The 17,532-nt window shown below is 37.9% G+C and overlaps 1 protein-coding gene across 1 annotated transcript; it reads left to right on the top strand.

The window, feature by feature from the left end:
• Positions 1-5,457: 5,457 nt before the first annotated feature.
• LOC132624358 (uncharacterized) lies at positions 5,458-6,024 on the top strand. The gene has a single exon (XM_060339151.1). The coding sequence runs from the start codon at positions 5,458-5,460 to the stop codon at positions 6,022-6,024; it is 567 nt and encodes a 188-aa protein (XP_060195134.1).
• Positions 6,025-17,532: the final 11,508 nt, after the last annotated feature.

Raw genomic sequence — 17,532 nt, forward strand, 5'->3', positions numbered from 1 at the left:
AACTTCCGCGAATACGCAAGCATGTGGAGAACAGAAACTGCCTGAGTACAACCTCCATTGGGTGAAGAAGAACTTGTGTCTGTTTTCATCCGTTCACAAGAAACATTTTTCTATGATAGAATGTTTTCAATGGCGGGGAGACCTTTCTCTGAATTGGTCAAAATGGGCGAGGCCATAGAAGACGTTCTACAAAATTGGCCGAATTATAAGCATGACTAGAAAACCTGTTGGGTCAGGCTCTACCGGGTTCGCACACAAGAAGAAAGAAGACGTGGCTAGCATATCCCACACCCCTAAACCCAAAAGAAGGGAAGATCCTGATGGAAGCATATGCTTCACCTCCTCCACATACCTATGTACCTACCCCCCACAACACGGTGCCCGTATATTACGCGCAACCGACCTTCCAATCACCACCCCAAAACTACCAAGCTCCACCAAATGCCTTCCAATCACCTCCCTTAAATTACCAAGCTCCACAGCTAAATTATCGAACTCCCTCACCCATTTACCGTACCCCACAAAATAACCAACCCAATACCTATCAGAATCAACCCCCACCAAATTCTAATAATGCACCACACCCTAATATTGAGAAGAAACCCCCTCAGGTATTCACTCCACTGATGGAATCTCGGATTGATTTGTTTAAAAGATTAAGTGCGGCTGGGATGATTCAAGTGCTTCCGCCAAAGGCCGTCGATCCAAAGAACCGATTTTACCGAGCTGACCAAACATATGCCTATCACTCCAATGGCATAGGGCACAACACAGAAGGATTGCATTAATCTCAAGTACAAGATACATGATCTGATTGACCAAAAAGAAATTGTGCTCCAACCGGCCTCTCCAAATGTGAACACCAATCCTTTGCCAAACCATGGCAACTGATTCACATGATTGAGAGAGAAGAAGACCGGGTCGCAGGAAGGCCCACAATCCGCGATTTTGTGAAAGAACTTGAACGCACAGTAGCGTCACTGTCCCTGCAAGAGCGCCCCCAATTTAAGGTATTAATCCCGATATCGGTGACAACACACATTGCTCAAGTAGCTCCAGCGCCACCTCGCAAAGAGTTTGTAGTCCAAGTTTTCGCCGCACATGATATCACAAGATCAGAAAGATGTTATACTCCTGAAGACCTGACCCAAGGAGTACCCTGAAGGGAGGGAAATCAGAAAAAGACTATCACTGAAGGTGAAGCCGAAGATTTTGGCGTCGAATGCAGCCGAAAGAATACTTCATTGTTGAGCATTTAAAGAAGACACCGACCCAAATATCAGTGCTGGCATTGCTGCAAAGTTCACCTCAACGCCGCCAGACTCTAATGAAGGTGTTGGAGGAAGCGCATGTCCCAGCTGGAACAAACAGTGAAACTTGGCCGAAATAGTAGTTCATGTTATGGAGGAACATCAAATTGCCTTCACAGAGAAAGAGTTGCCCATGGAAGGCATAAATCATAACAAATCATTGCACATCACTATCATGTGCCACAACAAAGTGGTAACCCGGGTATTAATTGATAATGGGGCAGGACTCAAGATTTGCCCCGAATCTACCTTGACTTAGCTAGGGTATGACCTGGGAAAGGTTTATCAAAGCCACACTAACATAAGTGAATTTGACGGAGGACGTTGTGATGCTACTGGAGTAGTTGATTTGGATATTCAAATAGGACCTGCCGAGTTCACCACCGAATTCCAAGTCATGGAAATACCCACCAATTATAATTTGCTCCTGGGAAGACCATGGATCCATATGGCTGGGGCAGTACCATCCTCGCTCCATCAATATGTAAAATTTTTCTAGGAAGGAGAAGAAGTGGTGATCTACGGAGAAGCCAGCATGCACAATTATCCAGACAATTCTGTACCTGTCATTGAAGCCGCACCCAAAGAAATAGATTTCCATGTCATGGAGATAGTAGAAGCGGCCCACGAGATAGACTCCCTGGAAACTCCCATGCCAACGGTTTATAAAATGATTGCTTCTACCATGATTCTAAATGGGTTTGAACCCGGAAAAGGTTTAGCGAGAATCTGCAGGGCATCACTGAGCCCATTCCTATCCTTTAAGATAATTTTCGCTTTGGGCTTGGCTACATCCCAACAGAGGAAGAGATGCCTACCAAAAAGAAACAAGAGGTTGTAGATCTCTGCAAACCCATTCCAAATCTGTACCAGTTATTTCCCCACAAAAAGCCTATGCCTGAGGATGCTGACATAGAATAAGGGATAAGGATGCTATTCCAAGAGGAAGATTGCTCTGTGATTCTAGAAGAACGTGTTGAAGCATCCGGCATCAGAGCGGCAGAACCGGGTGAGGAGCTGTCCAACTGGACCTCCACCCCGCTACTGGCTCTTCGATAGAGAAAGATGAATTTATTTTGAAAATGGGGAGAATCGGCTGAGGCCCGATTACTCACCATCTTTGTCACTTACATACCTGGTAATGTTTTCAAAACAAAAATGTCTTGACCTAAGCCAGGACCACAGTTTGTACTTCTAAATATATTTAATTAATAAAAGTCTCGGTTTATCAAAACTGTTTTATTCGTTACATGCATGTTTTATACTAACATATTTCGCCTTGAATTTCTTTTCAGTAATAAAAACAATAAAGCAACCTTAAATGTCATGACATGCTGCAAAACGAATGAGTCGAGCAGCATAGAAGAAGAATAGTATGAGTAATATGATGAGACCATAATGCTACCCGAGGGTTTCACAGAGGAAGTAGAACAATTGTAGAATGAGCTGAAGCCGAATTTGGATGAAGCAGAAACCGTAAACCTAGGTGATAAAGAGGATGTCAAAGAAACAAGGATAAGCGCATACCTAGATACCCCTTTCAAAGAAGAATTGATAAGTTTGCTAAGGGAGTACGTGGATGTCTTCGCATGGTCATACGCCAACATGCCAGGGCTAAGTACCAGCATAGTGTCTCACAGGTTACCCGTCAACAAAGGTTTTTCTCCAGTAAAGCAGAAAACCCGACAATTCAAACCGGATCTTAGTATCTGAATCAAAGACGAGGTGGAGAAACAGATTGAGTCTGGAGTGGTGGAAGTGACATCATACCCCACATGGCTAGCCACTATAAGAATCTACGTGGATTATCGAGATCTTAACAAGGCTAGCCCAAAGGATAATTTTCCACTCCCAAACATCCATATACTCATAGACAATTGTGCTATGCACATGCTATAATCGTTTGTGGATTGTTTCGCCGGATACCATCAGATCTTAATGGATAGAGAGGATGCAGAGAAAACAACCTTCATCACCCCACGGGGAGTAACCACTACAAGGTGATGCCCTTCGGCCTCAAGAATGCCAGCGCAACATACATGAGGGCAATGACTACCATTTTCCACGACATGATCTACAGAGAGATTGAAGTCTATGTAGACGATGTCATTATCAAGTCAAGGGAGAGTTCGGAGCATACCACACATTTGAGGAAATTTTTCGACAGGCTTCGAAAGTTTAGCTTGAAATTGAACCCGGCCAAATGTGCGTTCGGAGTTCCGGCTGGAAAGTTGGTGGTGTTCATAGTCAGCCGAAGAGGCATAGAGCTAGACCCAACAAAAATCAAAGCAATCCAAGAGTTTCCCCCTCCCCAAACTAAGAAAGAAGTCGTGAGCTTCCCGGGAAGGTTAAACTACATTGTGCGGTTCATAGCTCAATCTACCATCATTGTGGAACCCATCCTCAAGCTTTTGAAAAAGAACGCTCCTACAAAATGGACAGGAGAATGACAAGAGGCATTTGATACTATCAAGAGATACTTGACCAACCTACTAGTCTTGGTACCACCAAGGCCCGGAAGCCCATTGCTGCTATACCTATCAGTTGCCGAAAAGGCCTTCAGTTGCGTGTTAGGACAACACGATGAAGAAGGGAAAAAAGAGCGTGTCATTTACTATTTGAGCAAAACGTTCACAGCCTGTGAAGCAAGAATACACTGGTGGAGAAAACCTGTTGTGCTCTAACTTGGGTGGCTCAAAAATTGAGGCATTATTTGTCTTCATACACCACTCACCTCATATCTAATATGGATCCGTTGAAATATATATTTCGTCAGCCCATGCCCATCGGGAAGCTGGCTAAAAGCAGATGTTGTTAAGTGAATTCGACATTGTATACATATCCCAGAAAGCCATCAAAGGATAGGCCTTGGCTGACTTACTAGCCGCAAGCCCGGTTGATGAAGAGCTTGAACCACTTCGTACCCATTTCCCAGACAAAAGGGTATTGACTATAGAAGAAGAAGCAATAGAATCCCATACTGGCTGGAAACTGTTCTTTGACGAAGCTGTGAATTACAGAGGTTCCAGAATCGGAGCGGTCTTAATATTAGAAAATGGGAAACACTACCCCATGGCCGCCAAGCTCAAATTCCACTGTACCAACGACATGGTCGAATACGAAGCCTGCATCCTAGGTCTCAGAATGGCACTGGATATGGACATCGATGAATTATTGGTCATTGGAGATTTCGACTTGCTGATTCATCAAGTACAAGGCGAATGGGCCACTAAGAATGAAAAGATCTTACCATATGTAAACTTGGCGCAAAGATTGTGCAAGAAATTCAGAAAGATCGAATTTCGACATACGCCAATGGCCTAGAATGATTTTGCTGATGCACTGGCCACAATAGCGTCAATGATCCAACATCCTGAAAGCAGTCACATCGACCCACTAAGGATAAGTCTGAAAGAAGAACATGCCCATTGTTGCTATGTAGAAGTTAAGCCGGATGGAAAGCCATGGTACAGCGACATCAAAAATGTATCTGGAAAGATAGGAATACCCCGAAGTCATTACGAATAGACAAAAGAAGACCATCAGAAGAATGGCAAATGGTTTCTTCCTAAACAAGGAAATGCTCTACAGACGGACGCCTGATTTGGGCCTACTTAGATGTGTGGATGTCGGCGAAGCCACCAAGCTTCTAGAAAAAATACATGTTGGGACATCCGAGTCCCATATGAATGGATTCGTACTCGCAAAGAATATTCTACGAGCAGGGTACTATTGGATGACTATAGAGAGTGACTGCTGCAAATATGTGAAAAGGTGCTGTCAGTGCCAGATCCACGGTGATCTGATCAAGGTCCCTCCAAGTGAGCCTAATTCTATGAGCTCACCATGGCCGTTTGTCGCTTGGGGCATGGATGTTATTGAACCCATTGAACCCGCAGCATCAAATGGCCACTAGTTCATTTATGTTGCCATTGACTATTTCACCAAGTGGGTGGAAGCAACGTCTCACAAGTCAGTAACAAAGAAAGTGGTGGCGGCCTTCGTGCGAAACCACATCATATGTAGATTCGGTGTGCTCGAGTCCATCATAACAGACAATGGAGCAAATCTGAATAGCCACCTGATGAAAGACATCTGTGAGCAATTCAAGACCACCCATCAAAACTCGACAACTTACCAGCCGCAAATGAATGGAGCCGTAGAAGCAGCCAACAAAAATATCAAGAGGATACTGAGGAAGATGACTGATAATCATAAGGGTTGGCACGAGCAGTTAACTTATGCTTTACTGGGGTACCGTACTACGGCCAGAAATTCAACAGGAGCAACTCCATACTTGCTGGTCTACGGAACTGAAGCGGTCATACCCGCCGAAGTTGAGATATCTTCCCTGAGAATCATTCAGGAAGCGGAGTTGGACGATGTTGAATGGGTCCGAGCTCGATATGAACAAATGGCTTTAATTGACGAGAAAATGATGGTTGTCGTATGCCACGGTCAATTGTACCAGCAAAGGATGGCAAGAGCTTTCAACAAACAAGTCAGAACCAGACTTTTTCAGATCGGGCAACTAGTGCTCAAAAGGATTTTTCCACGTCAAGATGAATACAGAGCGAAATTTGCTCCCAACTGGCAAGGTCCTTATGTGGTCCACAAAGTACTCTCCGGAGGAGTAATAGTATTGGCAGAAATGGACGGTCAAGAGTGGCTGAAGCCGATCAACTCAGATGCAATCAAGCGCTACTATGCATGAAGAAGGAGCTTCTCAGTTTGTAATAGTAACCTTTGCTTGTAATCGTTATTCTATTTTCTTGTATCAGTTGTTTCCTTTTGCTTGTAATCGTTTTGTAATAGATAAGCTAAACAAAAAACCTTTTGTAATATGAACTACGCAATGACCTGATTTCCCCATAGTGGGATACGTAGGCAGTCTACTCGGGACCCGATCGTTTTATTAGTAAAAAACCAAAAGTCCATTATTTTATTTCTGAACTACGTTCAACCTGAATTATTGCTGCGACAGAATATGTAGGTGCTCTTTGAGCTCGGTCGCATCAAAAGAAAAACCCAAGAAAACCCTTAGGAAGCCTCAGAGACAAGACTTCGAAAAGGAGCAAGGACTGTTGCACGCCCGACTGGGGCAGAATTTTTGAGAGGATCTTAAAAATTCGCACCTCAAAAATTCGCACCGTCAATCCACTACAAAAATTCATCTAACCCAGAACTCTAAACTTAGGTAGAAAATTTTGAGGTTTCCTCAAAATTTCCTGAAGATTCAGCATGAGAATTCATAGATCAAAATTTAAACTGGGCAGAATTTTTGAGAAAAGGTCTCAAAAATTCCGCGTAAGGGAGCAAAAACCCCAGTCGTGGAAGAAAGGATCTCCCTGATTCAAAGCGCATGTCGTGACGATTAATAATGCTTTTATTTTCCCACAAATTAGATACCCTTATGGTAGCATTACAAAAATAAATTTTTTGCGTAAGGAAAATAGGTTTATCTTTATAATACCGGAGCTAAAGGGGTTTCGGGTCCAGAAAGCCGAAGATGCAACAGCGCCGGCAACAAGGATCAACTTAAAATAGGAGAAAACTAACCCATTTCTGATACAGGTCCTCAGGACATCGGAAGACGATCCTTTTTCTAACCTTGCTTCATGTGCAGGAAACGTTTCGCTAAAGAAGGTCCAGACCGCTGTTGAGATCCGACTTGCGGAGTATATGTCCAGCCACGAGGGCTATGAAAGATTTTAACTACCACCAAGGACAAAATCCACAAAGACTAAGAAAAAACAGAATACCATGAGGATTAAGTATCCAGCCACGAGGGCTATAAAAGATCAAAAAGCCATAAGGGCAAAATATCTAGCCACAAGGGCTATAAGGTTTTGAATGCCAAAAGAGCGAATATCTAGCCATAAGCTATATGAAAGACTTCGAATGTCAAAAGGGCAAAATATTAAGCTACTATTTCTACAGAATGATTGGAAATTGACACAATGGCAAAAGTTTGGCCAAAAGGGTCATAATAAAACAATACGACACATCCGACCAGGAGGATCACAGTCAGGATAAAGGATGAAAGAAAGACGATTCAACCGAAGGGGCCATATTTGTCATTTGCATCACTTCTGCTTATTTGCCAAGAGGGCCATTGCATAACTATTTTTCTGCTGCCGAGAGGGCCATCACTTCTTCTTATTTGCCAAGAGGGCCATTGCATATCTATTTTCCTGCTGCCGAGAGGGACATCACTTCTTCTTATTTGCCAAAAAGGCCATTGCATATCTATTTTCTTGCTGCCGAGAGGGCCATCACTTTCTTATTTGCCAAAAGGGCCATTGCATATCTATTTTCCTGCTGCCGAGAGGGCCATCACTTTTTCTTATTTTCCAAGAGGGCCATTGCATATCTATTTTTCTGCTGCCGAGAGGGCCATCACTTCTTATTATTTTCCAAGAGGGCCATTGCATATCTATTTTCCTGCTACCGAAAGGGCCATCACTTCTTCTTATTTGCCAAAAGGACCATTGCATATCTATTTTCCTGCTGCCGAGAGAGCCATCACTTTTTCTTATTTCCAAGAGGGCCATTCATACAAACATTCCAAGAGGGACATTCATACAAACATTCCAAGAGGGTCATTCATACAAACATGCCAAGAGGGCCATTTATTTCAATTGCCAAGAGGGTCATTTATGTCAATCGCCAAGAAGGCCATTCATATAGACATGCTAAGAGGGCATTTATTTCAATTGCCGAGAAGGCCATGCATATAAATTATGGGGTATAGCAAGACAATAAAGCGATGTAAAACCGGCCACGAGATCGCAGTATTCACCCTCAAAAAAAGACAAAGCGATGAAAAACCAGTCAGGAGACCGTAGTATTCGCTCAAAAGACAAGACGATGTAAATCCGGCCAAATGATCGCAGTATCCGTCATTCAAAAAATCAACATTACTCAGCAGATTGGTAGCCGCCAAAAGAGCAGGTTGATCAAATCAAAATCCAGATAGGTTGCAAAGCAAACGTGGAACTTTTTCTTATGCAGTCTGTCGAGATAGGCTGCCCATGAGGGTCAAGCTCTCCAGCCAGAACTTGGAAGATCACTCCTCACCATGCTCATCCACATAGAACTACTTATTTGCTTACGTGCTTTGTCTGTTTTTATTATTCCGTGACCGGTCGGACATACACCGGAATACACAAAGGCTTTCCCGCATAAGGGATATCCTTTTCCCCCAATCGAGTCGAACTACAAGTGACTTGATTCCCAAGAACAGGGATATGTAGGTGGATTCAATGCTAGAGAGTCAGTCACACCCTCACCAATAACACTGGACTTCCCAACTTGACAGCCGGAAGATCTGAGAATTTGCTTTAAATTGCATTTAGAAGTCATAATTGAGTCGAACTACAAGTTGTCTGAAGTCTCATGGAACCTGAGATATGTAGGAAATCCAGAAACCAGGGTCCGGCCACATATTTAAAATTGCATAAAAATGAGAGGAAGGATAAGCCGAGTCAGTCAAATATCAAGGTTAGTCAAATTCATTGCTCAGGGATGGCTTTGCCATCCCCGAACACTGAAGGGGCAGTTGTTGAAACCTCATTTTTGACCTCCTGGAATTTATTTAGTCATTCAGAGTCCTTGAATCCAAAACAGAGTAAAATACCTATTTTTTTAAGCCAAAATGATTTTATAAAAGTTATTCAGGAAAATATTTTACCATTCTAATTGGTAAAATAATTTTTATAAACATTACAAATCATTTATAAATTAATTTTCACATTTTATAAAATTGCAACAATTATGTATTTAATTGTTTGATTGGTAAAATTGCCAAAATTGCAAGTTGTTGGACTCTGTTTAAAATTCAGGAAATTCGATTAATTAGATAAATTAACCCTTTCACCCCTCAATCACCATTTAGTCAAATTATTAGAATTTATCATAATTAATTAATTATTTAATTATGGTTAATTCTAAAAAATTGCTCATTTATTGGCTATAATTGGGAAAAGGACATTGTGTGTCCAATGGCCCAAAGTAATGCCACATTTGGCCAACATTTGGGCCTAATACCCCTAGGAGTCCGGTTGGCCCAAAATAATGCCAAGGATGGCCGGCCCAACAGGCCAGGCGCTTAAAAAAAAGGAAGAAAAAAAAAGACTTTTTAGTTGCCACAAAAACGTCGCCACTAAAGGATTGCCACATCATATATACATATGTTGGAATTACATATACACTTTATAAAAAAGAATTATACAGTTTATATACATATGCTGGAATTAATCATACATTTATTATACATAAATTATACGTTAATTATACATTTATTATACACATATTATACAATAATGATATGATATTTATTTTTTAACATATAGAATAGTAATACATATTATATACCACAATGATACGGTTTCTATAATACATTTTTTATACGTATGGTACACTTTTTATACAAGACTGATACAGTTTATATACACATGCTGGAATTATATATACACTTTCTATACAAAAAATGATACAATTTTCTATTCTATAAAGGGCAGTTGCACTGTGCTGATACATATTATATACACAAATGATATATATTATATACAAAAATGATACATACCTTAGTGATTCATATTTTATACAATTTCTATACATTACAGATAGGTACTGATACATATTTTATACACAAATGACACATATTATATATAAAAATAGCCTCAAATATTTTTATGTTTGGGTTTTTATTTGAAAATTGTCTTATTTAAGTTTTGGCTAATGGATGAGATTAGTTTAGTGGGTATAATTTGAGTTTGGGAAAAATTAGGGTAGAGGGTGGGATTATTTATGGCTGACCGGCCATATATGTCCTTTTCCCATTGAAATAATCAATTAATAGCCCAATGGTGGCCCAATTAGAAATAATTTCTCGTAATTGGGGTAATTATTGTAAAATTAGTCCTATCAAGGGTTATTTTTGCAAGTAATCACTTTAAAAAGACTAATCGGACCAAAGAAGGCTATGATTGAAATAGTTGGTTTTTAGATTAAGTCAATTAAAGGATAGATTACGTAAAAAATTGATTGGTCATCGTCTAAATTTTGTTATTTATTAAATTGAGTATTAAAATCCAACACATATACACGTATATACACAGATATACATGTAAGAATACACGTATATCGTGTTATACATATATATATATATATATATATATATATATATATATATATATATATATATATTTAGCCCAGCCCCATTTCCTTTTTAAAAAAATGACTAGGCCCAGTCCAAATCGGACCAGACCCAGCCTATTTCCATTATTAACAGGGGTAATACCCTTCATTCTCACCCCAAACACACCCCAGCTCCTCTTTCCACCTCTCTCTCTCTCTCTCTCTCCAAAAGGGTTTAAAACCCTAGCCGCCTTCACATTCTTCTTTCTCTTTCATCGTCAGCGAAGCCATATTTGGCAAAATGGCAGAATTTTTTTGCTTTCTACAGGCTTTCATGGCCTTAAGAGGCAAAGCATTCAATGTTTTCACTTGTTACCACCGCGAATCAAACAAACAAGGTGCTAATAATCTTATTTATTTGATTTTTCATATTATTATTGCTTTTTAAACAGTCTAACATTGAAATCCTTTAATGGTTCTTGTTTGTTTGCGATTTTTAATCTTGAGATTCTATTGGTTCATGATAAACTTTTGAGATTTGATCTTTGTTAGTCAAATCTTGACCCTTGATGTATAGTTGACCCGATCTTGGCCCTTTAACACTTGAGTGTGAGGAAAAATCCCAATTTTGAGGATTGTCCCACATCGGAGTATTTAGGGTTTTAAGGGTTTGGGGATTCTATAAATAGGGTCTTATTTCTCACTATTTAACACACCTTCACACCTTGAGACTTGTAATCTGATATTCTTTCACTTACAAGGCTAAAAAACTCGAAATACCTGGGGTTTCTATACTTGAGACCTTTAATTTTTCTGAGTTAAGTTTAAATTTTAAAAAGTTTATTTTTGTTTGTGTGGTTTATTGTTTGTAAATTGAGTTTTGGCAGGGAAATAAGCTTTTTCCAATTCCAATCTCTTCCAGGTTGCACCTTCAAGAGGTAATTCCCCTTTCCCTTTTATTTTTGCATTTATGTGTTTAATTTCTAGTAATTAGTTGTCTTGTTATTTTGTTTAGCTCATCATGTTTAGTTTATAGTGCTTAGTTTCCTGTTTGTATGGTGTATCATGTCGATGGTGATTAATTTTCCTGTTTTATTCAGCTTATGATGTTTAGTCCATGGAAATCAGTTCCCCATTCTTGTTTAGCTTATCATGTTTAGGTTAGGGTGGTCGGTTTCCTGTTTTATTTAAGTTTATTATGTACAATTTGTGGTAATTAATTCCCTGTTTGTTCAGTTTATTATTATCAGTTTCCGATAGCTGCATTCCTATTTTGGTTTAGTTCAACATGCTTTAGCCTAGTTGTACTATTTGTTGTTCAATAGATTTGAAGGATTTAGTTTGTTTGGCTTGACTGGTTGATGTTAATCTCTATTTACTCTCATACCTAATCAAAATGTAAATGGCCTATAGGGCTTGTTAGAAAGTCGTATCATGTAATGTTGATTGAGTGAACTTAAGGCTATTACCTAAGTTTGAACAGCCTAAGGTTATTATTTTGACTCCAATATGTTGGGTGGGTCACTAAAATGTTATTGTTAAACTGTAATGGGTGCTTATACATCTAGGTCCTGTCATATATGATTCCACTTCGACAAGCCCATAGGCTTTGTATGCAAATAGGTTAATGAAGCATGTAAATGAGGAGTTTTGTGATATGTAATCATCATGTGACTTGTTGCCTTCTCCTTGGCCCATGTTGACTTAACTGAGTATCTTATAATAAACCAACATGGACTCTGTACTTACATTATCTGGTTTTGAGTTCACATGGCTGCTTGTGTGATGTGTTGTCAAGGTTGTTTGACTTGGATTGAACATGTGAAGGGAAGTTATTGTCTAAAACTGCATGAAATTAGACTGTTTGGTTAAGGACTGCCTTTTCATTATGCTAACTTGATGAGACATGATTCTAAGTTTCTTTAAAGGAAAATAGCATGATATTTTACTTTGAGCCATGCCTAGAATTGAAGTATGTGGAAATCTCTGCTTAGATAAGGCAAATGACCTTGAGAGTTCTAAGTGTGATGTATCTCCTTCCTTCATGATAATCTTAAGCCCTCTGAAGTCTTTGATTAGCTATCCTAATTGAAACTCTTTCACGGCCTTCAGTTAAAGCATGTCCCTATGTTCATAACTTGAATCTGCATTCTTGTTATTTTGCTCTGTAACTGTAGCTTAAAGAAACCATGTGTTGTCTTTGCAAACTCTGTAAAATTGTGATGCATCTTAATGAAACCACTGGTTATGTGTTTAGTGTCCCATGTTTCTTATGCTATTACTGCCCTTTGTATGGCCAGTTTTGGATGTCTCTTTACATACATTAGTCAAGGTTGTCTTGATTGTATATGTGAGTGTATATAACAAGTATACTTTAGTTAGTACATTAGTAGGGAGGTTAGTTGGTCATTATGAATCAAGCTTAAGCCCTCCCCAGTGTCTGCCATGCCTGGGGTTCAAAGAAGCCCCTTGAATCTTGTGCGGCATCGGGAAGACAGGGGTAAACGCTTTCCAATATTGACCCTCTAAACATCCTTATAAATGTGTATACTTAAGTATACCCAAGTATACATGGCATGTATATGATTCATTATGTGTCTTGGGTTTTGAATGCTAAATTTGTTGACTGCTGGGCCTTGGCCCATTCTGCTTAAAATTGAGTTATTGGCTTATATATTTTTGTGAGTGTATACATGATATTAATTTTTATCCCTTTCATTTGGAAACCTCCCCCTTGCATTTCTGGGTCAACCCTTCTCAACTACAAGGATTGGGCCGAGGTCCAATCCCATTTCTGGCCAAGGCAGTACGTGAAGTGAAAGGGAAGCAAATATTATTAAAGGCCCAACCATGAGTAAAAAATGGTGAAGGCCCAGCTATGGGTGAAAATAGCACTAATGGGGTGGGTAGCCCATTAGTCAAAAAATATTTTTTTCTTTCCTCTACTTGATTCATTTGTTGTATGGTTTGTAAAACTTAAACTTTATCAATAGTGAAACCCTGTGCATGTAGAAATTAGGATTAACACTTAGTTTAAACTAGGTAATAAATCTAAAATGAGTTCAAATTCTTTTTTTTTGCAAAACTCTTAGCTTAGTATAAAACTGATACAAAAAAAAAAAAATCTTCTAAGATTAACAAATGGATTTTCTGATAACAGGATGATACTTGTAAAAATGGGTTTGTTTTTTAATCAAAATGGCACACGGCTTAGACCAAAAACTTAAGAGCATTTCTGAGAAAAATAAGATATAAGGTAACTCAACTGTAAAGCTCCTTTTTATAAGGAAACTAAATGCAGGTTTTTAAATGATAAAAGAAATCAGGAATTTTTTCAAGTTAATTCGAGTATGATTTTCTGGGCTTAAGTACATATTGACTGGTGGAAGTTTTGGGTCAAAGGACATAAGTTATGCTTTAAATGTACAATGGTCTGGACCAAGAAGTCTGTCTGAGTAATTGGGCTAAACTGTGACATTTTTATGAACTGGGCTGATTGGACCAAAAACTTGGACATATTGGACCGAAAGAGATTAATTTGGACATGTTGGGGGTTTGATGGACTTTGGGTTTAGAATACAGTACTAACCATAGGCTTCACTTTGAAATTTGGATCAAATAATAAAAAGACATGTGTTTATATATATATATATATATATATGTAGAAAAAAGGGAATATATCCCATATTTTGTATATTTAGTATGATAAAAAATCGTAAGTACTAAACACATTTCGTTAGGACTAGAATAGTAGCGACTCTACTCGGGAGCGATTTCGAATGTGTCCTAGTCCGAAAACGAAGTGAGTTGAACATTTGCGCGAATTTTTGAAACAAAAACCCCTTATTTATAAGAGGATTTTTTGCCGACGTTTTCTAAAACTATACTCATATGATGCTAAAACTCTACAATTTGCGGAAAATTTTATAACACATAAGCAAATAAATAAACCTTACAGTGAAGCTCGTAGGTCAACCGTATTCTACGGATCCTTAATACCAGGGTGCGTAAAACCTTCCCTGGGGGATCACTATAACCTTTACCCCGATCTCTGGTCCAAATAAGATTTTTTCTCAGTCTGAAAAACTCCTAAACCGGTTTTCCTAATTTTCCTTTTGAATAAATTAGGTGGCGACTCTGAAAACATAAAATATCCAAATTAGAGCACCAACAACCTCGGATTACTTTTATGCCTTAACCCGCGTAAAAGCAAACCGTAACACACTCCACTTGTTACCACTAAACGACGAAGCCAGGAGCGGAAGGAGGGACTTGAATGCTAAAAACCAAAATAAGTGTAGCGACGGTTTAAATCGTTGTTATATACCCGAAACCGCGGTTAAATAAGTAATAAATACGACCTTCGGTAAACTTTCATAATATGTTGTGTATTCTGGCGTCTTTACCAAACCGTCGTATAAAAACCGCCATAATTTCAACCTTTTTTTGTAGTGTTACTTACTTCACAGTAGCATTATCATTGGGGAACTTTTTAAGATCAAAGTCAACAATGAATATGGACTCCTACTTACAATCCAAGAAGCAATCCAAAGTGGCTACCCATAAGTTGGCTACGTCATCTCATCCACCATTGACACCGCTGGCTATGAAAGTATCCGCAACGCCACCATGACTGAGAATTTGAACCGCGGAAGGGCCGATTTCATTGTCAACCCAAGGAGTCCATCTAATAACCCTCCACCAATTGTTTCTGTATCAAAATTTGAAGAACTTGAAAATGCCATTGGAAGGTATCGAAACAGATTCGTTGCACGAATACCAAGCAATGTGTCACGCGCTTTGATGGAAAGAATAACTACCACAACAATCCTTAGAAAAGGTTGAAGTCATCACAAATGAGTAAATTATATATAAGCTATATTTATATTTTACGTTGAAAAAGATTAGGTCGAGGTATGGTCAGATATTAATCAGGTGTTTAAACACACCTTAGAATATTAGAATTAAGGTAGGGTCATTTATTAAACTGTGTACAAATGGTGTGTTAAGAAGAAGAAAGAGGAGTACTAGTGTGACTAATTTCAGTGTAAGTAATATTAAATATGCTTCAAGTGAATGATAATATAAAATTATATATTGTGAATGTTTTTGCTTCTGTTCTGTAGTTATATCACGATGACAGTTAGTTTTATCTTCTTTTCTTTTTTTAAATTGGTATATAGAGAAAAAAAAAACAAAGAAGAAAATGAATGGAATCGTAATTGAGAAAAAAGGATATAAAAAATTAATTCAAGAAAAATGAATGGAATTTAAAAAGGCGAAAAAATAAACAAAAAAGAGAGAAAAAAGAAAATGAGAAAAAAAACAAAGTAAAAAAAGGAAATAGAAATTTCATTAGTGAAGATGCAAACCTTTTCTGAATGATATTTAAAATCATATATTGTTAATCTTTATGCATCTGTTTTTATAATTATATCGTGATTACAATACTTTAATTAATTGGGATAAAATTGATAGTTAGCAAGTACTTAATTGTATCTTTCTTGTTTGTCACATTTTTCTCTTTCCTAAATATGGCTTTATCTATGATTTATTACAATAGCTCTTGATCTCGTGAATTAGTTAGCTAGAGAAGTCATATATATAAGGTAATATTACGGATGGTCATTCCCTATAATATAAGAGGTCATTAGTGAAACATAATATGAATGAAATAAGATGTTAGCCATTTATTTGGAATACATTATCTTGAATGTTATTGTGAAAAACTTTACTTATTAATGTGAAGATTTAAGTAGGTTGACGTGAAGTTCTAAAATATTTCTACCTTTAAAAAGTAGGTTGGTCTTCCTTTTATTAGGTAAATGTCAAAATTGCCCCTGAGTTATGTGAAATGGAATAAATTTTTCCTCTGTTAACCGTTGGGGTCAAATATCCCTCACTGTTACTATTTGGGGTCAAAATTGACCTTAAACTCTGCGAAATGGAATAAATTCCCTTTATTTTTAAAATGGTGGAAGCTTAGCACCCAGTGATTCCACAAGTCACACAATTAAGGATTAATTTTCTTTAAACGGAGGTAAATTTGAACTTTTTGCATAGTTCAGGTAGGGGTGCTTATTGGTCGGTTCGGTTTGATTTTGAGAATTATCAGTTTTCGGTTTGTAAATATATTAAACCAAAACCAAACCGATAAGATACTCATTATCGGTTTTTGGTCCTTAACGGTTCGGTTTACCCGATAAGAAAATGCTCCGCTAATTTTTTTTTTTTTTTTTTTTTTTTTTTTGCTTTCTCTTGTTTTCATATGTTCTTACACACTGCCTTCATGCATAAAGTCTACACAAATTACTAGACAAAAACTATAAAATGTACTGTAGCAATCTTTCAAAAATAAAACAAGGCCAACCCCATTTGTTCATTTGAGAAGTGAGGGAGAAAGGCATAGATAAAGAGGCATCGTAAGTCCTAATTTCGTATGAGAATTGAGACTTTGAGACAATGAGTGTGCCTGCGGTAAGTAATTTAGAAATAGGTTTGTATTTAAAAATTAAAAGTTAAAACCACTAATATGTAATTAGTGATAAAAATATAATTTCAATATAAGCTTATTGGGTTATCGGTTTAACCATTAACTAAATCCTTAAAATCGGAAACCGAATCGATAATCCAATAAAAAAATTTACAAAACCATTTACAAACCGTTAACCCAATAACCCGATATCGATAAACCAATAGCTTTTTTATTGGTTCGGTTTATCGGTTAAACCGATTTTTACACACTCCTAAGTTCAAGAGAAAATTTGACCGTTTCACATAGTTCAAGAGCAAATTGACCCTTCACCCTAATTTTGAATTTGAATTTTTTTCCCTTTGATGAGAAATTTACTTCTGAGTCAATATTTTATAAATATTTTCAGAAGTCACATTACTCTTTTTTTTTTTCCTTAAAAGATAGCAGCTTTATTTCTATAATAACTAGGTAGCATATGTATTGTAATAGAACCTCCACAAATCAAGGGATATATTTCAGTCCTTATTAATCTATTCTTATAATGTCTCATCATCTTAATAACAAATAACTTTTTATCTTTCTATACTAGTGAAGTTAGTCACGCTT

The sequence above is a fragment of the Lycium barbarum genome, chromosome 12, assembly GCF_019175385.1.
Source record: "Lycium barbarum isolate Lr01 chromosome 12, ASM1917538v2, whole genome shotgun sequence".
Lineage (NCBI taxonomy): Eukaryota > Viridiplantae > Streptophyta > Magnoliopsida > Solanales > Solanaceae > Lycium > Lycium barbarum.

Excerpts from the sequence above, each read along its gene's own strand:
- LOC132624358 (XM_060339151.1), top strand. The coding sequence starts at position 5,458 with ATGAATGGAGCCGTAGAAGCAGCCAACAAAAATATCAAGAGGATACTG.